Source organism: Salvelinus namaycush, unplaced genomic scaffold (assembly GCF_016432855.1).
Source record: "Salvelinus namaycush isolate Seneca unplaced genomic scaffold, SaNama_1.0 Scaffold12, whole genome shotgun sequence".
NCBI lineage: Eukaryota > Metazoa > Chordata > Actinopteri > Salmoniformes > Salmonidae > Salvelinus > Salvelinus namaycush.
Window position 1 is genome coordinate 454549 of NW_024057897.1, and position 22956 is coordinate 477504.

Genomic DNA, 22956 nt, shown 5'->3' on the forward strand with positions numbered 1-22956 from the left:
TTCTAGTCTGGCGGTGTCTCACTGGGAGGTGTGTTCTAGTCTGGCGGTGTCTCACTGGGAGGTGTGTTCTAGTCTGGCGGTGTCTCACTGGGAGGTGTGTTCTAGTCTGGCGGTGTCTCACTGGGAGGTGTGTTCTAGTCTGGCGGTGTCTCACTGGGAGGTGTGTTCTAGTCTGGCGGTGTCTCACTGGGAGGTGTGTTCTAGTCTGGCGGTGTCTCACTGGGAGGTGTGTTCTAGTCTGGCGGTGTCTCACTGGGAGGTGTGTTCTAGTCTGGCGGTGTCTCACTGGGAGGTGTGTTCTAGTCTGGCGGTGTCTCACTGGGAGGTGTGTTCTAGTCTGGCGGTGTCTCACTGGGAGGTGTGTTCTAGTCTGGCGGTGTCTCACTGGGAGGTGTGTTCTAGTCTGGCGGTGTCTCACTGGGAGGTGTGTTCTAGTCTGGCGGTGTCTCACTGGGAGGTGTGTTCTAGTCTGGCGGTGTCTCACTGGGAGGTGTGTTCTAGTCTGGCGGTGTCTCACTGGGAGGTGTGTTCTAGTCTGGCGGTGTCTCACTGGGAGGTGTGTTCTAGTCTGGCGGTGTCTCACTGGGAGGTGTGTTCTAGTCTGGCGGTGTCTCACTGGGAGGTGTGTTCTAGTCTGGCGGTGTCTCACTGGGAGGTGTGTTCTAGTCTGGCGGTGTCTCACTGGGAGGTGTGTTCTAGTCTGGCGGTGTCTCACTGGGAGGTGTGTTCTAGTCTGGCGGTGTCTCACTGGGAGGTGTGTTCTAGTCTGGCGGTGTCTCACTGGGAGGTGTGTTCTAGTCTGGCGGTGTCTCACTGGGAGGTGTGTTCTAGTCTGGCGGTGTCTCACTGGGAGGTGTGTTCTAGTCTGGCGGTGTCTCACTGGGAGGTGTGTTCTAGTCTGGCGGTGTCTCACTGGGAGGTGTGTTCTAGTCTGGCGGTGTCTCACTGGGAGGTGTGTTCTAGTCTGGCGGTGTCTCACTGGGAGGTGTGTTCTAGTCTGGCGGTGTCTCACTGGGAGGTGTGTTCTAGTCTGGCGGTGTCTCACTGGGAGGTGTGTTCTAGTCTGGCGGTGTCTCACTGGGAGGTGTGTTCTAGTCTGGCGGTGTCTCACTGGGAGGTGTGTTCTAGTCTGGCGGGGTCTCACTGGGAGGTGTGTTCTAGTCTGGCGGGGTCTCACTGGGAGGTGTGTTCTAGTCTGGCGGGGTCTCACTGGGAGGTGTGTTCTAGTCTGGCGGGGTCTCACTGGGAGGTGTGTTCTAGTCTGGCGGGGTCTCACTGGGAGGTGTGTTCTAGTTCTGGCGGGGTCTCACTGGGAGGTGTGTTCTAGTCTGGCGGGGTCTCACTGGGAGGTGTGTTCTAGTCTGGCGGGGTCTCACTGGGAGGTGTGTTCTAGTCTGGCGGGGTCTCACTGGGAGGTGTGTTCTAGTCTGGCGGGGTCTCACTGGGAGGTGTGTTCTAGTCTGGCGGGGTCTCACTGGGAGGTGTGTTCTAGTCTGGCGGGGTCTCACTGGGAGGTGTGTTCTAGTCTGGCGGGGTCTCACTGGGAGGTGTGTTCTAGTCTGGCGGGGTCTCACTGGGAGGTGTGTTCTAGTCTGGCGGGGTCTCACTGGGAGGTGTGTTCTAGTCTGGCGGGGTCTCACTGGGAGGTGTGTTCTAGTCTGGCGGGGTCTCACTGGGAGGTGTGTTCTAGTCTGGCGGGGTCTCACTGGGAGGTGTGTTCTAGTCTGGCGGGGTCTCACCGGGAGGTGTGTTCTAGTCTGGCGGGGTCTCACCGGGAGGTGTGTTCTAGTCTGGCGGGGTCTCACCGGGAGGTGTGTTCTAGTCTGGCGGGGTCTCACCGGGAGGTGTGTTCTAGTCTGGCGGGGTCTCACCGGGAGGATGGTTGTAGTCTGGCGGGGTCTCACCGGGAGGTGTGTTCTAGTCTGGCGGGGTCTCACTGGGAGGTGTGTTCTAGTCTGGCGGTGTCTCACTGGGAGGTGTGTTCTAGTCTGGCGGTGTCTCACTGGGAGGTGTGTTCTAGTCTAGGTGACTACTGTCACACGACTTCATCTGCAGCACAATGATTGATCTCCTTTTGTCTATCAACTGTAACATCTCTCTCTTTTCTCCTCTCTTTATATATTCTGTTTCTCTCGCTCTCTCTCCCTTTCTATTCTCTCTCTCGCTCTATTCTCTCTCTCTCTATTCAATTTAAGGGCTTTATTGGCATGGTAAACATATGTTAACATTGCCAAAGCAAGTGAAGTAGATAATAAACAAAAGTGAAATAAATAAACAATAAAAATGAACAGTAAACATAACTCACAGAAGTTCCAAAAGAATAAAGACATTACAAATGTTGGATGTCTATATACATTTGTAACAATGTGCAAATAGTTAAAGTACTATTCTCTCTCCCCTCTCTATCTTCTCATCTCGCTCTATTCTCTTTCTCCTATCTTTCTCTCTCTCTCTCTAGGGCATACAGTCTGAAGAAGGGCCAGTTGGAGAGGGACTATGTCCAGGTAAGAGCCTGTGTAGTACAACCTGAGGATCTTTCTCCTCTGCCAGGAGCCAGAGAACCATGTCCCTGGAGCAGGGGCTCCTAGCCAGGCCGGCCCTTAGCTCTCTATATGTCCCTGGAGCAGGGGCTCCTAGCCAGGCCGGCCCTGAGCTCTCTATCTGTCCCTGGAGCAGGGGCTCCTAGCCAGGTTGGTCCTTAACTATAAATATCTGTCCCTAGGAGTAGTGGAGGGGCTTCTAGCCAGGCTGGTCCTTAACTATCAATATCTGTCCCTAGGAGTAGTGGAGGGGCTTCTAGCCTGGCTGGTCCTTAACTATCAATATATGTCCCTAGGAGTAGTGGAGGGGCTTCTAGCCTGGCTGGTCCTTAACTATCAATATCTGTCCCTATGAGTAGTGGAGGGGCTTCTAGCCTGGCTGGTCCTTAACTATCAATATCTGTCCCTAGGAGTAGTGGAGGGGCTTCTAGCCTGGCTGGTCCTTAACTATCAATATCTGTCCCTAGGAGTAGTGGAGGGGCTTCTAGCCTGGCTGGTCCTTAACTATCAATATCTGTCCCTAGGAGTAGTGGAGGGGCTTCTAGCCTGGCTGGTCCTTAACTATCAATATCTGTCCCTAGGAGTAGTGGAGGGGCTTCTAGCCTGGCTGGTCCTTAACTATCAATATCTGTCCCTAGGAGTAGTGGAGGGGCTTCTAGCCTGGCTGGTCCTTAACTATCAATATCTGTCCCTAGGAGTAGTGGAGGGGCTTCTAGCCTGGCTGGTCCTTAACTATCAATATCTGTCCCTAGGAGTAGTGGAGGGGCTTCTAGCCTGGCTGGTCCTTAACTATCAATATCTTCTATCAGACTTGGCATGATGCTGAGCATAAACTCACTACACACACACTTGAGCAACTGCAACACACGTGTGTACATATTGGGCGAGGCCTTCACACACACACTTGAGGACACTACTACACATGCACTCTCTCTCCTCTCTCTGAGCAGCTGTCCACACAAATAAACTTTGTTTTCTGGTCTCGTCGGCTGAACACCCGCTGAACGAGAGAGCCTGGGAGGGAGAACGAGTCAGATACATACAATACCGGCTTGTTTGTATGTATGAGAGAGAGAAAGAGCCCCTTTGAATTGAAAGAGAGAGTGTGTGTAGAATCTGTCTACTTGTGACTTCTGGCTGCACTCTTTTATTCAGCCACATTATCAACAGTCTTTTCTCTTTCTTTCCCTCACTCCTGCAAGCGGGGTTGCCTAGCAACAATCCCCCCTGTAACAATCCCCCCTAGGTTAATGGATTTTCTCTTGATTGTAAAAGTCTTGTTGTTTGTGTGTGTGTGTGTCAGACTACTGGCTCGTGGCTTTCCTCTCTGTTTGGCAATTAGCACAATTGCTAAGATACTCATAGACTTCCAGTCATTGTGCTAACAATAGTTAGCATTTGCTCATGAAACTACCTCTTACTTCCTTCTTACTGGACACAGAGACATAACAATGATATCCACAAGTTCATCTGACTCTGGGGAAGTAGATGAAGGGCTTCATTGCCAAAATCCCAAACATCCCTTTTATTTTATTTTTTTATTTAAATTTTACCCCCCTTTTTTCCCCAATTTTCGTGGTATCCAAACGCTAGTAATTACTATCTGGTCTCATTGCTACAACTCCCGTATGGGCTCGGGAGAGACGAAGGTCGAAAGCCATGCGTCCTCCGAAGCACAACCCAACCAAGCCGCACTGCTTCTTAACACAGCGCGCCTCCAACCCGGAAGCCAGCCGCACCAATGTGTCGGAGGAAACACTGTGCACCTGGCCCCCTCGGTTAGCGCGCACTGCGACCGGCCCGCCACAGGAGTCGCTGGAGCGCGATGAGATAAGGATATCCCTACCGGCCAAACCCTCCCTAACCCGGACGACGCTAGGACGCTAGGCCTGGGCGCAAACCCAGAGACTCTGGTGGCGCAGCTAGCGCTGCGATGCAGTGCCCTAGACCACTGCGCCACCCGGGAGGCCCCAAACATCCCTTTTAAACACAATAAATGAATATCCCTTTTAAAGACAATAAATGAATATCCTAATGAATGGATGGATGGATAGAGCGATTGATATTTACTCCAAAGGATTGTTGTGAGCCTGCTAGTCTCTCTCTCTTTCTCTCTCTATTCAATTTATTGGCATGACGTAACAATGTAAATGTTGTAAAATGGTACTTTGGAGATTAAGTGATACAGTTACAATATTAAAATAATAATAATCAAGATTGTCAATGGGACAATCAGTAACAATATATTTTTTTAGCCACGGTGTACTGTCGATTTAGGGCCAGATAGCACTGCATTTTACTTTGTGCTTGTGTTTCCCAATAGGTCATGTCATTTTGTTCTGACTGTGTGGTAATTTGGTTTAAGCTGATTGATTGGATGTTCTGGCCATGAGGTTTTCGTATGTTAGTTAAATTAAACAGGTTTGTGAACTCAATCCCAGGACCAGCTGGAAGAAGGGACTCTCTCTCTCTCTACAAAAGGAAATATAAATACATATGGGTTGTATTTACAATGGTGTTTGTTCTTCACTGGTTGCCCTTTTCTTGTGGCAACAGGTCACAAATCTTGCTGCTATGATGGCACACTGTGGTATTTCATCCAAAAGATATGGGAGTTTATCAAAATTGGATTTGTTTTGGAATTCTTTGTGGGTCTGTGTAATCTGAGGGAAATATGTGTCTCTAATATGGTTATACATTTGGCAGGAGGTTAGGAAGTGCAGCTCAGTTTCCAACTCATTTTGTGGGCAGTGTGCACATAGCCTGTCTTCTCTTGAGAGTCAGGTCTGCCTTCGGCGGCCTTTCTCAATAGCAAGGCTATGCTCACTGAGTCTGTATATAGTCAAAGCTTTCCTTAAGTTTGGGTCAGTCACAGTGGTCAGGTATTCTGCCACTGTGTACTCTCTGTTTAGGGCCAAATAGTATTCCAGTTTGCTCTGTTTTTTGGAAAATTGTCTGTCCTGTCCGTCTTTCCGTCTGTCCGTCTGTGTCTGTCTCTCTGTCTGTCTTTTTGTCTGTCTTGTATTGGTACGGTGTGTGCTGCCAGAGTAGTCGTAACTAGATGAGCTCTTGTTTGTGTGTGTGTGTGTACGTGTGTTTGTCTGAGCTGATGCAGTATTGTGATGTCATTCTCAGACAACCTTTTATCAAAATGCTTGATTGGCTCTGAGTCTTTGGGAAAGGGCCAGTGGGTAAGCAGAGTGGAGTTGCCCAGAGCAACCACTGCTGTGTGAGAGGGGAGGGGGGAGTGTTTCCCTTTCGGTTGAGTTATATCAGACATGCTCCTCCCCCTGTAGTGAAGGACCTCTAATTAGTAGCTGTCAATCAAGCCTTCCCACGCTGTGTGTGTGTCAATGGCTTGGTATACTGGGTGGGTGGAGATGACAGGCCTTCCGGTGTAATTTCTCCTGATTCCACTCCTCCAGCACACAGACCTGGAATAGTTCTGTGGTAGGGTCAGACTGGACTGGACTAGAATAGTTCTGCGGTAGGGTTAGACTGGACTAGAATAGTTCTGTGGTAGGGTCAGACTGGACTAGAATAGTTCTGTGGTAGGGTCAGACTGGACGAGAATAGTTATGTGGTAAGTTCAGACTGGACTAGAATAGTTATGTGGTAGGGTCAGACTGGACTGGAATAGTTATGTGGTAAGTTCAGACTGGACTAGAATAGTTATGTGGTAGGGTCAGACTGGACTGGAATAGTTATGTGGTAGGGTTAGACTGGACTAGAATAGTTCTGTGGTAGGGTCAGACTGGACTGGAATAGTTATGTGGTAAGTTCAGACTGGACTAGAATAGTTATGTGGTAGGGTCAGACTGGACTGGAATAGTTATGTGGTAGGGTTAGACTGGACTAGAATAGTTCTGTGGTAGGGTCAGACTGGACTAGAATAGTTCTGTGGTAGGGTTAGACTGGACTGGAATAGTTCTGTGGTAAGGTCAGACTGGACTGGAATAGTTCTGTGGTAGGGTTAGACTGGACTAGAATAGTTCTGTGGTAGGGTCAGACTGGACTAGAATAGTTCTGTGGTAGGGTTAGACTGGACTGGAATAGTTCTGTGGTAAGGTCAGACTGGACTGGAATAGTTCTGTGGTAGGGTCAGACTGGACTGGAATAGTTATGTGTTAGGGTCAGACTGGACTGGACTGGAATAGTTCTGTGGTAGGGTCAGACTGGACTGGAATAGTTCTGTGGTAGGGTTAGACTGGACTGGACTGGAATAGTTCTGTGGTAGGGTTAGACTGGACTGGACTAGAATAGTTCTGTGGTAGGGTTAGACTGGACTGGAATAGTTCTGTGATAGGGTCAGACTGGAGTAGTTCTGTGGTAGGGTCAGACTGGACTGGAATAGTTCTGTGGTAGGGTTAGACTGGACTGGACTGGAATAGTTCTGTGGTAGGGTTAGACTGGACTGGACTAGAATAGTTCTGTGGTAGGGTTAGACTGGACTAGAATAGTTATGTGGTAGGGTCAGACTAGACTGGAATAGTTCTGTGGTAGGGTCAGACTGGACTGGACTAGAATAGTTATGTGGTAGGGTTAGACTGGACTGGACTGGAATAGTTCTGTGGTAGGGTTAGACTGGACTGGACTAGAATAGTTCTGTGGTAGGGTTAGACTGGACTAGAATAGTTATGTGGTAGGGTCAGACTAGACTGGAATAGTTCTGTGGTAGGGTCAGACTGGACTGGACTAGAATAGTTATGTGGTAGGGTCAGACTGGACTAGAATAGTTCTGTGGTAAGGTTAGACTGGTCTAGAATAGTTCTGTGGTAAGGTTAGACTGGACTAGAATAGTTCTGTGGTAAGGTTAGACTGGACTAGAATAGTTCTGTGGTAAGGTTAGACTGGACTAGAATAGTTCTGTGGTAAGGTTAGACTGGACTAGAATAGTTCTGTGGTAGGGTCAGACTGGACTGGACTAGAATAGTTATGTGGTAGGGTCAGCCTGGACTGGAATAGTTCTGTGGTAAGGTCAGACTGGACTGGAATAGTTCTGTGGTAAGATCAGACTGGACGAGAATAGTTCTGTGGTAGGGTCAGACTGGAATAGTTCTGTGGTAGGGTCAGACTGGACTGGAATAGTTCTGTGGTAAGATCAGACTGGACTGGAATAGTTCTGTGGTAGGGTCAGACTGGAATAGTTCTGTGGTAGGGTCAGACTGGACTGGAATAGTTCTGTGGTAAGATCAGACTGGACTGGAATAGTTCTGTGGTAGGGTCAGACTGGAATAGTTCTGTGGTAGGGTCAGACTGGAATAGTTCTGTGGTATGGTTAGACTGGACTGGAATAGTTCTGTGGTAGGGTTAGACTGGACTGGAATAGTTCTGCCTATAAAAGCTAAGGCTCTGTGTGTGAACATTTGACCGGCAACATTTTTGTTTACCGGACATTTGAGAAATGTACCGGACCCATATGCAGTGTGTGTGTTACAGATTTTCCTTTAGGAAATGTGGTGCCGTACATTTGACCTGCAGCATTGTAATATACCGGACCCATATGCAGTGGGTGTGTAACCTGATTAGGGCGTCCACCCACGCTGCTCAGAACGACAGAAATCACATTTAGAATATGGTAATTCATATTAACAGAACATGCAAATTGATGATGCAGTGATGTGCGGTCCTTCTTACCAAATTCTGATGTGCACTTTGAACATGTTAGAATAACTGTCCACATTTCCTTTTTCTCAGCCAACAAGAGCAACGAACCACAACATCACGACCCTATGTCATTCTACTTTAGTAGAAAAGTTTAGGCTACCTATTCTATTGGTCAGCTTGTCAAGAAAGAAATGGCCTATTCCAAACAGCCTCTGGGACAGTTGTCGGGCAATAGATCCCAAAATCATACAACCAGTAGGCTTAGGCTACATAAAAGCAAAATGTTAAAAAGCAATGAGTCTGATGTGGATCAGAATGTTTAGCTTCAAATGTTGATCAACTATTCTATCTTTAGATTATAAGCGCAGCCTGCGTACAAGGCAGTAGGCTACGTGCAAATGTTGATCAACTATTCTATCTTTAGATTATAAGCGCAGCCTGCGTACAAGGCAGTAGGCTACGTGCAAATGTTGATCAACTATTCTATCTTTAGATTATAAGCGCAGCCTGCGTACAAGGCAGTAGGCTACGTGCAAATGTTCATTCCATATAGGCTACTTTGAAGAAAGGTAAGACATTTGTATTAAAACGTTCAGGTTTCAAACAATGAAGTATATGTTTTCAAAATGTATACTGCCTCCAGCTCATTGCAAAGTGGTGTGTGACTCTCTGATGAAGCCTTCCTTCTGTTGATGCAGCATTCAAAACACCTGGGAACTCGGAATTCTCACACTTCCGACTTCAGTATGTTCAAGACAACTGGGGGAAAAACTAGCTACGGGCAGGGATTTTTTTTTTTTTTTTTGAAAGATCATTGAACTTGGAATTCCAACTCGGGAACTCGGGCCTCTTTCTAAAGCTCTGACTTCCGACCTGAAGCTGACTGTATTTTTCAGTTTCCAGTCGTCTTGAAAAGCAGCAGCAGTTCTTGTGCTGACAGATTTTCCACTCAAAAGCTCTGAATTCTGTATGCCTGTGATAAATACGATAATACATAACGAATATACTGTACACAGGCAGAGTGGGTTCAGAGAGGCAGAGGAGGAACAATGGCGGACTGAAGACAGCGGTGCAGAATGCTTTAAGGCAAAAACCTAATTCAATATCTGTAAATCTGACTAAATATTAGCACTTCACTGCACATACTGGTGGGCAATAAACTTCAATCTGGATAACAACACAAAACAAATGATGAGGCTAGAGACATTTTTCTACCAATATTACCGACATAGACAACACCAAAACATGTCCGAGAGTAAGCATGGAGAACCAATCCCCAAAAGAAAACGAGACTCCTCGACTGACACAGACAATTTATGGTAAGTGTAGAAAATGACATGCTGAAGTCCATGAATTGGGCATACTTGAACTATTCCGTAAAGACATAACCGAGTTGAAGGCGAGTCTCGAGATGAGTGACGAAAAAGCAGCGACAATGGAGGAAGAAAAAAACAAGCTAAAATCCGGAGTCAATACTATTCAAACGGACATTAAAGAACTTAAAAAAAGAGAATGTGTTTCTGAGAGAAGCCTTGAACTACAGACTAGATCTTTCTGAGAAGAAAATCTGGTACAGTATTAAAGAGAATGAGAAGATCCAGAGTCTGGTCAAAGAATTCCTGCTTAAAGCGCTACAGATCCCAGGGATACTGTAGACAAAATCAAACTCCAACGTGTACATCATTTTGGACAGCGATACTGGCGCCCAATCGTTGCCAAATTTGCCTTCTTTAAAGAATGCTGCCACCACCATGCTTCACTGTAGGGATGGTGCCAGGTTTCCTCCAGACGTGACGCTTGGCATTCAGGCCAAAGAGGTTAATTTTGGTCTCATCAGACCAGAGAATCTTGTTTCTCATGGTCTGATGGTCCTTTAGATGCCTTTTGGCAAACTCCAAACAGGCGGTCATGTGCATTTTACTGAGTAGTGGCTTCCGTCTGGCCACTCTACCATAATGGCCTGATTGGTGGAGTGCTGCAGAGATAGTTGTCCTTCTGGAATGTTCTACCATCTCCACAGAGGTTCTCTGGAGCTCTGTCAGAGTGACCATCTGGTTCTTGGTCACATCCCTGACCGGGCGGCCAGCTCTAGGAAGAGTCTTGGTGGTTCCATTTAAGAATGGAATAATGGAGGCACTGTGTTCTTTGGAACCTTCAATGCTGTAAAAATGTTTTGGTACCTTTCCCCAGATCTGTGCCTAGACACTATCCTGTCTCGGAGCTCTACGGACAATTCCTTCGACCTCATGGCTTGGTTTTTGCTCTGACATACACTGTCAACATGCTAGACCTTATGTAGACAGGTGTGTGCCTTTCCAAATCATGTCCAATCAAATGAATTTACCACAGGTGGATTCCAATCAAGTTGTAGAAACATCTCAAGGATGATCAATGGAAACAGGATGCACCTGAGCTCAATTTCGAGTGTCATAGCAAAGGGTCTGAATACTTATTTAAATAAGGTATTTTTGTTTTTTATTTTTAATACATTTGCTAGAAATCTTTAACTGTTTTCGCTTTGTCATTATGTAGATTGAGAAAATAAAAATATTTAAAATGGATTACCAGAAAATCTTACATTTTTTAGAATAAGGCTGTAACATAACAAAATGTGGAAAAAGTCAAGGGGTCTGAATCCACTGTATATATAAAACAACATATGTACAGTACCGGTCTAAAGTTTGGACACCTACTCATTCAAGGGTTTTCCTTATATTTACTATTTTCTACATTGCAGAATATTAGTGAAGACATTAACACTATGACATAACACATATGGAATCATGTAGATACAAAAAAAGTGTTAAACAAATCAAAATATAATTTATGTTTGAGATTCTTCAAAGTAGCCACCCTTTGCCTTGATGACAGCTTTGCACACTCTTGGCATCATCAATTCTAAATCAATTATCATTACAAGTAGTAGTAGTGTGTATGTGTGAGTGTGTGTAGTTGGTGTGTGTCTGTATTAGTGTGTGTAGTGTAGTGTGTTTGTGTGAGTGTGTGTAGTTGGTGTGTGTCTGTATTAGTGTGTGTCTGTATTAGTGTGTGTAGTGTAGTGTGTTTGTGTGAGTGTGTGTAGTTGGTGTGTGTCTGTATTAGTGTGTGTCTGTATTAGTGTGTGTAGTGTAGTGTGTTTGTGTTGCAGCATCTCTCTCCTTGTCTAGAGAACAATTGTCTGTCTGGAGTCTGCACTGCAGCTCCTCTGCCTGCCCCCCTCCTCTTTTACCCTCTTCTCATCCCTCCCTTTCTCATTCTCTCATCCCCCCTCCTCTTTTACCCTCTTCTCATCCCTCCCTCTCTCATTCTCTCATCCCCCCTCCTCTTTTACCCTCTTCTTATCCCTCCCTCTCTCATTCTCTCATCCCCCCTCCTCTTTTACCCTCTTCTTATCCCTCCCTCTCTCATTCTCTCATCCCCCCTCCTCTTTTACCCTCTTCTTATCCCTCCCTCTCTCATTCTCTCATCCCCCTCCTCTTTTACCCTCTTCTTATCCCTCCCTCTCTCATTCTCTCATCCCCCCTCCTCTTTTACCCTCTTCTTATCCCTCCCTCTTTCATTCTCTCATCCCCCCTCCTCTTTTACCCTCTTCTTATCCTTCCCTCTCTCATTCTCTCAACCCCCCTCCTCTTTTACCCTCTTCTCATCCCTCCCTCCTCTCCCTCTCTCATTCTCTCATTCCCTCCCTCCTCTTTTACCCTCTTCTCATCCCTCCCTCCTCTCCCTCTCTCATTCTCTCCCTCCTCTCCCTCTCTCATTCTCTCCCTCCTCTCCCTCCTCTTTTACCCTCTTCTCATCCACCTCTCCTCCTCTGTTCCTGGGAAAATTAAGGGGAAAGTCCGGCTCATTTGCATATTTGCTGTGTGTGTCTTTGAGCAGATGACGCAAGTGACATGTCACTCAGACACAGGAATATACCATACATACTTTCACCTGTCACCCTGTCCCCTGGCCAATTCAGTGTTCCTGATGTGGTTCAGCAACTAAACTCTCTCTGGTCGCTTCTAGAAGCACAGCTATGGTGCAACACAAAGGTGTGTGTGTGTGTGTGTGTGCGTACGTGCGGAGAGAGAAAATGTGCTCTTATCCTCGTCTTTTTTCTCTCCTCCTTTGGCTGACTGCATATTGCAGAGGTCCAGACAGTATGCAGCCTAACACCACACACTCTTCTCATCAGGGTTGCAGTAAAATGGTAGGTTGTCACTGATGGACTTGAAAAGCTGAGAGAACAGGGGAGAGATGTGCTTGTGCCAGTCCCATGCCAGTGGCTGACCATGCTCCGAGGCTGGAGGTGACCACATATCCTTTAGCCTACCTCACTTCGGTGTGTGTGTGTGTGTGTGTGTGTGTTTGTGTGTGTGTGTGTGTGTGTGTGTTTGGTGTTCTAGTGCTGGCGTGCTACCATGTTTGCTGGTGTGTCTGGTTCTCTCTGGTTCTGGACCAGTCCTGTCACCTGGTATTGGTCTCCCATGTCTAAGTCAGGGCCTGATCCTAATGTAGAGTTAACCACTAGAAGACACAGTCCTGGTCTGGTACTGTACTGACAAGACACGGTCCTGGTCTGGTACTGTACTGACAAGACACGGTCCTGGTACTGTACTGACAAGACACGGTCCTGGTCTGGTACTGTACTGACAAGACACGGTCCTGGTCTGGTACTGTACTGACAAGACACGGTCCTGGTACTGTACTGACAAGACACGGTCCTGGTCTGGTACTGTACTGACAAGACACGGTCCTGGTACTGTACTGACAAGACACTGTCCTGGTCTGGTACTGTACTGACAAGACACTGTCCTGGTCTGGTACTGTACTGACAAGACACTGTGCTGGTCTGGTGCTGTACTGACAAGACACTGTGCTGGTCTGGTGCTGTACTGACAAGACACGGTCCTGGTCTGGTACTGTACTGACAAGACACGGTCCTGGTACTGTACTGACAAGACACGGTCCTGGTCTGGTACTGTACTGACAAGACACGGTCCTGGTACTGTACTGACAAGACACGGTCCTGGTCTGGTACTGTACTGACAAGACACGGTCCTGGTCTGGTACTGTACTGACAAGACACGGTCCTGGTCTGGTACGGTCCCGGTCTGGTACTGTACTGACAAGACACGGTCCTGGTCTGGTACTGTACTGACAAGACACGGTCCTGGTCTGGTACTGTACTGACAAGACACGGTCCTGGTACTGTACTGACAAGACACGGTCCTGGTCTGGTACTGACAAGACACGGTCCTGGTCTGGTACTGACAAGACACGGTCCTGGTCTGGTACTGACAAGACACGGTCCTGGTCTGGTACTGACAAGACACGGTCCTGGTCTGGTACTGACAAGACACGGTCCTGGTCTGGTACTGTACTGACAAGACACGGTCCTGGTCTGGTACTGACAAGACACGGTCCTGGTCTGGTACTGACAAGACACGGTCCTGGTACTGTACTGACAAGACACGGTCCTGGTACTGTACTGACAAGACACGGTCCTGGTCTGGTACTGTACTGACAAGACACGGTCCTGGTCTGGTACGGTCCCGGTCTGGTGCTGTGCTGGCAAGATGCGGCGGTCCTGGTCTGGCGCAGAACCAAAGAGAAGAGAGACAAGACCACATTTGTGGTTTAGTCAACCAATCAGCAGGAGAGGGCAGACTAGACCCGCCTCTGCCTGTGGAACGGCCTGTCACCACCATCCATCACTTAGTAACCTCTCCATTGGTTAAGGTCAAATTTCACAGGTTAGGCCTATAGCATGGCATTAAATGGCCCTTGAGGGAGGGATGGTGAGAAGGATGGGGAGTTGAAGAGCAGGGCCATGCCGTCAGACACTAGTAATCTGACCTGTCAGCACTCCCTCTCTCTCCTCTTCTCTCTCTCTCTCCTTGCTTCCTCTGTCTCTCCTGTTCTCTCTCTTTCCTTGCTTTCTCTCTCTCTCCTCTTATCTCTCTCTCTCTCTCTCTCTCCTCTGCTCTCTCTCTCTCTCTCTCTCTCCTCTTCTCTCTCTCTCTCCTCTTCTCTCTCTCTCTCCTTGCTTCCTCTCTCTCTCCTCTTATCTCTCTCTCCTTGCTTCCTCTCTCTCTTCTCTCTCCTCTTCTCTCTCTCTCCTCTTCTCTCTCTCCTTGCTTCCTCTCTCTCTCCTTGCTTCCTCTCTCTCTCCTTGCTTCCTCTCTCTCTCCTTGCTTCCTCTCTCTCTCCTCTTCTCTCTCTCTCCTTGCTTCCTCTCTCTCTCCTCTTCTCTCTCTCTCCTTGCTTCCTCTCTCTCTCCTTGCTTCCTCTCTCTCTCCTCTTCTCTCTCTCTCCTTGCTTCCTCTCTCTCTCCTCTTCTCTCTCCTCTTCTCTCTCTCTTCTCTCTCTCTCTCTTCTCTCTCTCTCTCCTTGCTTCCTCTCTCTCCTTTTCTCTCTCTCTCCTTGCTTCCTCTCTCTCCTCTTCTCTCTCTCTCCTTGCTTCCTCTCTCTCCTCTTCTCTCTCTCTCCTTGCTTCCTCTCTCTCTCTCCTCTTCTCTCTCTCCTTGCTTCCTCTCTCTCCTCTTCTCTCTCCTTGCTTCCTCTCTCTCCTCTTATCTCTCTCTCCTTGCTTCCTCTCTCTCTCCTCTTCTCTCTCTCTCCTTGCTTCCTCTCTCTCTCCTCCCTCTCCTCTCTCCTTTCTCTCCTCTTCTCTCTGTGTGTTTCAAGCCATCCTGAGAGAGAGATTGAGAGTATGAGCAGAGAAAGAGTAGAAGAGAGGCTGCATGCCTGTGGCATAAGGCCGTTTCTCTTCCCCTGCTCTTTTTATCTCTCTTTCTGTGCGTGTGCATGTTTGCGTGCAGGCCGGAGGTGACAGGGTGCATCTGAGTTATTTTGAGCCTCTACTTTGAGGTGGAGGAAGCGGGGGAGGAAGAGGGGGAGGTAGCGGGGGGTGGTGGAGGTAGGTAAATAGAAGATCACTGATCACTGCACCATTAAGAGCTGTTGAATGCCTCTTCGTTGCAGACCCCCCCTGCCTCTAATGATGTCAGAGGCAGAGAGAGGAGGGGCCACTTTACTGTGTCAGTTTTACCTCTCAGCCCTCTCCTTCAGCACCACCCACTCTGACTGGTTTGGTTTGGTTTGGTTTGGTTTGGTGTGTGTGTGTGTGTGTGTGTGTGTGTGTGTGTGTGTGTGTGTGTGTGTGTGTGTGTGTGTTGCGTTTGTATATATGTGTGTGTGGTGTGTGTGTGTGTGTGTGTGTGTGTGTGTGTGTGTGTGTGTGTGTGTGTGTGTGTGTGTGTGTGTGTGTGTGTCTCAGTGCCTACAGTATGGTATTGTTTTTCTATTACAGCTGTGATGCTGTCATTTGTCATATCTGTGCCATGTGTGTCCCGTGGTGGGGAGTTAGAGGGGTCCCCCCCCCAGGATGGAGCTTTCTCCCCAGGCCAGCACTCCCCTAAAACCACGGGCAGTGCTGGAGGTTTGAAGCAATCACATGAGGATAGTGGATCCATGTTTGTGGCCTCATTGACCATCTGTGCAATAGAGAAGAGAGAAATTGAGAAATGGGTCAAGGGGAGAGGTAGAGAGAGGGGTTTGAGAGAGAGGAGGGAGACAGAGACATGAGGAAGAGAGGGGCTTGAGGGAGAGAGGGGCTTGGGAGAGAGAAGGGAGAGAGGGGCTTGAGAGAGAGAAGGGAGAGAGGGGCTTGAGGGAGAGAGGGGCTTGAGGGAGAGAGGGGCTTGAGGGAGAGAGGGGCTTGAGGGAGAGAGGGGCTTGAGAGAGAGAGGGGCTTGAGAGAGAGAAGGGAGAGAGGGGCTTGAGGAAGAGAGGGGCTTGAGAGAGAGAAGGGAGAGAGGGGCTTGAGGGAGAGAGGGGCTTGAGGGAGAGAGGGGCTTGAGGGAGAGAGGGGCTTGAGGGAGAGAGGGGCTTGAGGGAGAGAGGGGCTTGAGGAAGAGAGGGGCTTGAGGGAGAGAGGGGCTTGAGGGAGAGAGGGGTTTGAGAGAGAGAGGGGTTTGAGAGAGAGAAGGGAGAGAGGGGCTTGAGGAAGAGAGGGGCTTGAGGAAGAGAGGGGCTTGAGGGAGAGAGGGGCTTGAGGAAGAGAGGGGCTTGAGAGAGAGAAGGGAGAGAGGGGCTTGAGGGAGAGAGGGGCTTGAGAGAGAGAAGGGAGAGAGGGGCTTGAGGGAGAGAGGGGCTTAGAGAGGGGAGGACATCATCAAGGTGCCTTTAAGCTCTAGTTGTCCTGATTTGAACCAGCACTTTGTTGTTGTTGCTGTTTTATTAATGTGTTCTCTGTTGAGGTCAGGAGAGCACTCTCTCTCCAACAGACACTATTCAGGAGAACAGTAACCTATATCACACTGACACTATACAGGAGAACAGTAACCTATATCACACTGACACTATACAGGAGAACAGTAAAATATATCACACTGACACTATACAGGAGAACAGTAACCTATATCACACTGACACTATACCGGAGAACAGTAACCTATATCACACTGGCACTATACAGGAGAACAGGAACCTATATCACACTGACACTATACAGGAGAACAGTAACCTATATCACACTGACACTATACAGGAGAACAGTAACCTATATCACACTGGCACTATACAGGAGAACAGTAACCTATATCACACTGACACTATACAGGAGAACAGTAACCTATATCACACTGGCACTATACAGGAGAACAGTAACCTATATCACACTGACACTATACAGGAGAACAGTAACCTATATCACACTGGCACTATACAGGAGAACAGTAACCTATATCACACTGACACTATACAGGAGAACAGTAACCTATATCACACTGACACTATACAGGAGAACAGTAACCTATATCACACTGACACTATACAGGAGAACAGTAACCTATATCACACTGACACTATACAGGAGAACAGGAACCTATATCACACTGGCACTATACAGGAGAACAGTAACCTATATCACACTGGCACTATACAGGAGAACAGTAACCTATATCACACTGACACTATACAGGAGAACAGTAACCTATTACACACTGACACTATACAGGAGAACAGTAACCTATATCACACTGACACTATACAGGAGAACAGTAACCTATATCACACTGACACTATACAGGAGAACAGTAACCTATATCACACTGACACTATACAGGAGAACAGTAACCTATATCACACTGGCACTATACAGGAGAACAGTAACCTATATCACACTGACACTATACAGGAGAACAGTAACCTATATCACACTGACACTATACAGGAGAACAGTAACCTATATCACACTGACACTATACAGGAGAACAGTAACCTATATTACACTGACACTATACAGGAGAACAGTACCCTATATCACACTGACACTATACAGGAGAACAGTAACCTATATCACACTGGCACTATACAGGAGAACAGTAACCTATATCACACTGACACTATACAGGAGAACAGTAACCTATATCACACTGACACTATACAGGAGAACAGTAACCTATATCACACTGGCACTATACAGGAGAACAGTAACCTATATCACACTGGCACTATACAGGAGAACAGTAACCTATATCACACTGACACTATACAGGAGAACAGTACCCTATATCACACTATACAGGAGAACAGTAACCTATATCACACTGACACTATACAGGAGAACAGTAACCTATATCACACTGGCACTATACAGGAGAACAGTAACCTATATCACACTGACACTATACAGGAGAACAGTAACCTATATCACACTGACACTATACAGGAGAACAGTAACCTATATCACACTGGCACTATACAGGAGAACAGTAACCTATATCACACTGACACTATACAGGAGAACAGTAACCTATATCACACTGACACTATACAGGAGAACAGGAACCTATCACACTGACACTATACAGGAGAACAGTACCCTATATCACACTGGCACTATACAGGAGAACAGTAACCTATATCACACTGACACTATACAGGAGAACAGTAACCTATATCACACTGACACTATACAGGAGAACAGTAACCTATTACACACTGACACTATACAGGAGAACAGTAACCTATATCACACTGACACTATACAGGAGAACAGTAACCTATATCACACTGGCACTATACAGGAGAACAGTAACCTATATCACACTGACACTATACAGGAGAACAGGAACCTATATCACACTGACACTATACAGGAGAACAGTAACCTATATCACACTGGCACTATACAGGAGAACAGTAACCTATATCACACTGACACTATACAGGAGAACAGTAACCTATATCACACTGACACTATACAGGAGAACAGTAACCTATATCACACTGACACTATACAGGAGAACAGGAACCTATATCACACTGGCACTATACAGGAGAACAGTAACCTATATCACACTGGCACTATACAGGAGAACAGTAACCTATATCACACTGACACTATACAGGAGAACAGTAACCTATTACACACTGACACTATACAGGAGAACAGTAACCTATATCACACTGACACTATACAGGAGAACAGTAACCTATATCACACTGACACTATACAGGAGAACAGTAACCTATATCACACTGACACTATACAGGAGAACAGTAACCTATATCACACTGGCACTATACAGGAGAACAGTAACCTATATCACACTGACACTATACAGGAGAACAGTAACCTATATCACACTGGCACTATACAGGAGAACAGTAACCTATATCACACTGGCACTATACAGGAGAACAGTAACCTATATCACACTGACACTATACAGGAGAACAGTAACCTATATCACACTGGCACTATACAGGAGAACAGTAACCTATATCACACTGACACTATACAGGAGAACAGTAACCTATATCACACTGGCACTATACAGGAGAACAGTAACCTATATCACACTGACACTATACAGGAGAACAGTACCCTATATCACACTATACAGGAGAACAGTAACCTATATCACACTGCCACTATACAGGAGAACAGTAACCTATATCACACTAACACTATACAGGAGAACAGTAACCTAACTTGTCTGCACTCTCTCGTCTCTCTCTGTTGTTGATCTGTACAGGCTCTGCAGAAGCTGGCCAGTCAGTACCTGAAGAGGGATTGGCCAGGCATCAAACCAGAGGACCAAGGCACAGACTACAGGTGAGTAGAGGACAGGCCCCTGCTATCAGCTTCCACCACTACATGACACTGTTCTTGATTGGCTAGCAGTATTTTCATCTTGCGTAAACTGTGTGTAGGAATGTGTATGCTGTGTGGCGGTCCTATCTGAAGGGGACCGTACAGGTGACTCAGTCTCGCATCAACGTGTGTGACAACTACAAGAATGAGATCTCAGACCCTGCTAAAACTGTACGGCTATGCAAGGAACAGCAGCTCAACAAGGTGTGTGTGTGTGTGTGTGTGTGTGTGTGTGTGTGTGTGTGTGTGTGTGTGTGTGTGTGTGTGTGTGTGTGTGTGTGTGTGTGTGTGTGTCCTAATCTAGTATACTATTTCTATGTGTAACTGCTGTCCCTCTGTGTGTAGACTATATCAATCAAATGTATTTATAAAGCCCTTCGTACATCAGCTGATATCTCAAAGTGCTGTACAGAAACCCAGCCTAAAACCCCAAACAGCAAGCAATGCAGGTGTATAAACTATAATGTGTGTAACTGCTGTCTCTCTGTGTGTAGAGTATCGTGTGTGTGTGTGTAACTGCTGTGTCTCTGTGTGTAGAGTATCGTGTGTGTAACTGCTGTGTCTCTGTGTGTAGAGTATCATGTGTGTGTGTGTAACCTGTGTCTCTCTGTGTGTAGAGTATCGTGTGTGTGTGTGTAACTGCTGTCTCTCTGTGTGTAGAGTATCATGTGTGTGTGTGTAACCTGTGTCTGTCTGTGTGTAGAGTATCATGTGTGTGTGTGTGTAACTGCTGTCTCTCTGTGTGTAGAGTATCATGTGTGTGTGTGTGTAACTGCTGTGTCTCTGTGTGTAGAGTATCATGTGTGTGTGTGTAACCTGTGTCTGTCTGTGTGTAGAGTATCATGTGTGTGTGTGTGTAACTGCTGTCTGTCTGTGTGTAGAGTATCATGTGTGTGTGTGTAACTGCTGTCTCTCTGTGTGTAGCGTATCATGTGTGTGTGTGTAACCTGTGTCTGTCTGTGTGTAGAGTATCATGTGTGTGTGTGTAACTGCTGTCTCTCTGTGTGTAGCGTATCATGTGTGTGTGTGTGTAACCTGTGTCTGTCTGTGTGTAGAGTATCATGTGTGTGTGTAACCTGTGTCTGTCTGTGTGTAGCGTATCGTGTGTGTGTGTGTAACCTGTGTCTGTCTGTGTGTAGAGTATCATGTGTGTGTGTAACCTGTGTCTGTCTGTGTGTAGAGTATCATGTGTGTGTGTGTAACTGCTGTCTGTCTGTGTGTAGAGTATCATGTGTGTGTGTGTAACTGCTGTCTGTCTGTGTGTAGAGTATCATGTGTGTGTGTGTAACTGCTGTCTGTCTGTGTGTAGAGTATCATGTGTGTGTGTGTAACTGCTGTCTGTCTGTGTGTAGAGTATCGTGTGTGTGTGTAACCTGTGTCTGTCTGTGTGTAGAGTATCATGTGTGTGTGTAACCTGTGTCTGTCTGTGTGTAGCGTATCATGTGTGTGTGTGTAACTGCTGTCTGTCTGTGTGTAGAGTATCATGTGTGTGTGTGTAACTGCTGTCTGTCTGTGTGTAGAGTATCATGTGTGTGTGTGTAACTGCTGTCTCTCTGTGTGTAGCGTATCATGTGTGTGTGTAACCTGTGTCTGTCTGTGTGTAGCGTATCATGTGTGTGTGTGTAACTGCTGTCTGTCTGTGTGTAGAGTATCATGTGTGTGTGTAACCTGTGTCTGTCTGTGTGTAGAGTATCATGTGTGTGTGTAACCTGTGTCTGTCTGTGTGTAGCGTATCATGTGTGTGTGTGTAACTGCTGTCTGTCTGTGTGTAGAGTATCATGTGTGTGTGTAACCTGTGTCTGTCTGTGTGTAGCGTATCATGTGTGTGTGTGTAACTGCTGTCTGTCTGTGTGTAGAGTATCATGTGTGTGTGTGTAACTGCTGTCTCTCTGTGTGTAGCGTATCATGTGTGTGTGTGTAACTGCTGTCTCTCTGTGTGTAGCGTATCATGTGTGTGTGTGTAACCTGTGTCTCTCTGTGTGTAGAGTATAGAACAGTTGAATCGTATCCAGGTGGAGCTGCAGGACTCCGTGAAGGACCTGGCCAAGGCCAAGAAGAAATACTACGACTCAGAACAGGTGGCTCAGGCCGTTCGAGAGAAGGCTGACATCGAGGCCAAGTAGGTGGACAGACCAACCCTAACCCAACCACACTCAGACCTACCTCTAAACCCTAACCCAACCACACTCAGACCTACCTCTAAACCCTAACCCAACCACACTCAGACCTACCTCTCAACCCTAACCCAACCACACTCAGACCTACCTCTCAACCCTAACCCAACCACACTCAGACCTACCTCTCAACCCTAACCCAACCACACTCAGACCTACCTCTCAACCCTAACCCAACCACACTCAGACCTACCTCTCAACCCTAACCCAACCACACTCAGACCTTCCTCTAAACCCTAACCCAACCACACTCAGACCTACCTCTCAACCCTAACCCAACCACACTCAGACCTACCTCTCAACCCTAACCCAACCACACTCAGACCTACCTCTCAACCCTAACCCAACCACACTCAGACCTACCTCTCAACCCTAACCCAACCACACTCAGACCTACCTCTAAACCCTAACCCAACCACACTCAAACCTACCTCTCAACCCTAACCCAACCACACTCAGACCTACCTCTAAACCCTAACCCAACCACACTCAGACCTACCTCTAAACCCTAACCCAACCACACTCAGACCTACCTCTCAACCCTAACCCAACCACACTCAGACCTACCTCTCAACCCTAACCCAACCACACTCAGAGCTACCTCTCAACCCTAACCCAACCACACTCAGAGCTACCTCTCAACCCTAACCCAACCACACTCAGACCTACCTCTCAACCCTAACCCAACCACACTCAGACCTACCTCTCAACCCTAACCCAACCACACTCAGACCTACCTCTCAACCCTAACCCAACCACACTCAGACCTACCTCTCAACCCTAACCCAACCACACTCAGACCTTCCTCTAAACCCTAACCCAACCACACTCAGACCTACCTCTAAACCCTAACCCAACCACACTCAGACCTACCTCTCAACCCTAACCCAACCACACTCAGACCTACCTCTCAACCCTAACCCAACCACACTCAGACCTTCCTCTCAACCTTAACCCAACCACACTCAGACCTACCTCTCAACCCTAACCCAACCACACTCAGACCTACCTCTCAACCCTAACCCAACCACACTCAGACCTACCTCTAAACCCTAACCCAACCACACTCAGACCTACCTCTCAACCCTAACCCAACCACACTCAGACCTATCTCTCAACCCTAACCCAACCACACTCAGACCTTCCTCTCAACCCTAACCCAACCACACTCAGACCTTCCTCTCAACCCTAACCCAACCACACTCAGACCTACCTCTCAACCCTAACCCAACCACACTCAGACCTACCTCTCAACCCTAACCCAACCACACTCAGACCTTCCTCTAAACCCTAACCCAACCACACTCAGACCTACCTCTCAACCCTAACCCAACCACACTCAGACCTACCTCTCAACCCTAACCCAACCACACTCAGACCTACCTCTCAACCCTAACCCAACCACACTCAGACCTACCTCTCAACCATAACCCAACCACACTCAGACCTACCTCTCAACCCTAACCCAACCACACTCAGACCTACC

General features: G+C 47.3%; 1 protein-coding gene across 1 annotated transcript in view; it reads left to right on the top strand.

Moving 5' to 3' along the window:
• The window catches only part of LOC120036063 (F-BAR and double SH3 domains protein 2-like), a 98140-nt gene that overhangs the window by 24833 nt on the left and 50351 nt on the right, over positions 1–22956 (top strand). Inside the window, exons 3-6 of the mRNA XM_038982523.1 lie at positions 2459–2504; positions 19178–19257; positions 19356–19500; positions 21282–21415. Of these exons, the coding sequence (XP_038838451.1) occupies positions 2459–2504; positions 19178–19257; positions 19356–19500; positions 21282–21415 (405 nt within the window). The remainder of the gene's footprint in view (positions 1–2458; positions 2505–19177; positions 19258–19355; positions 19501–21281; positions 21416–22956) is intronic.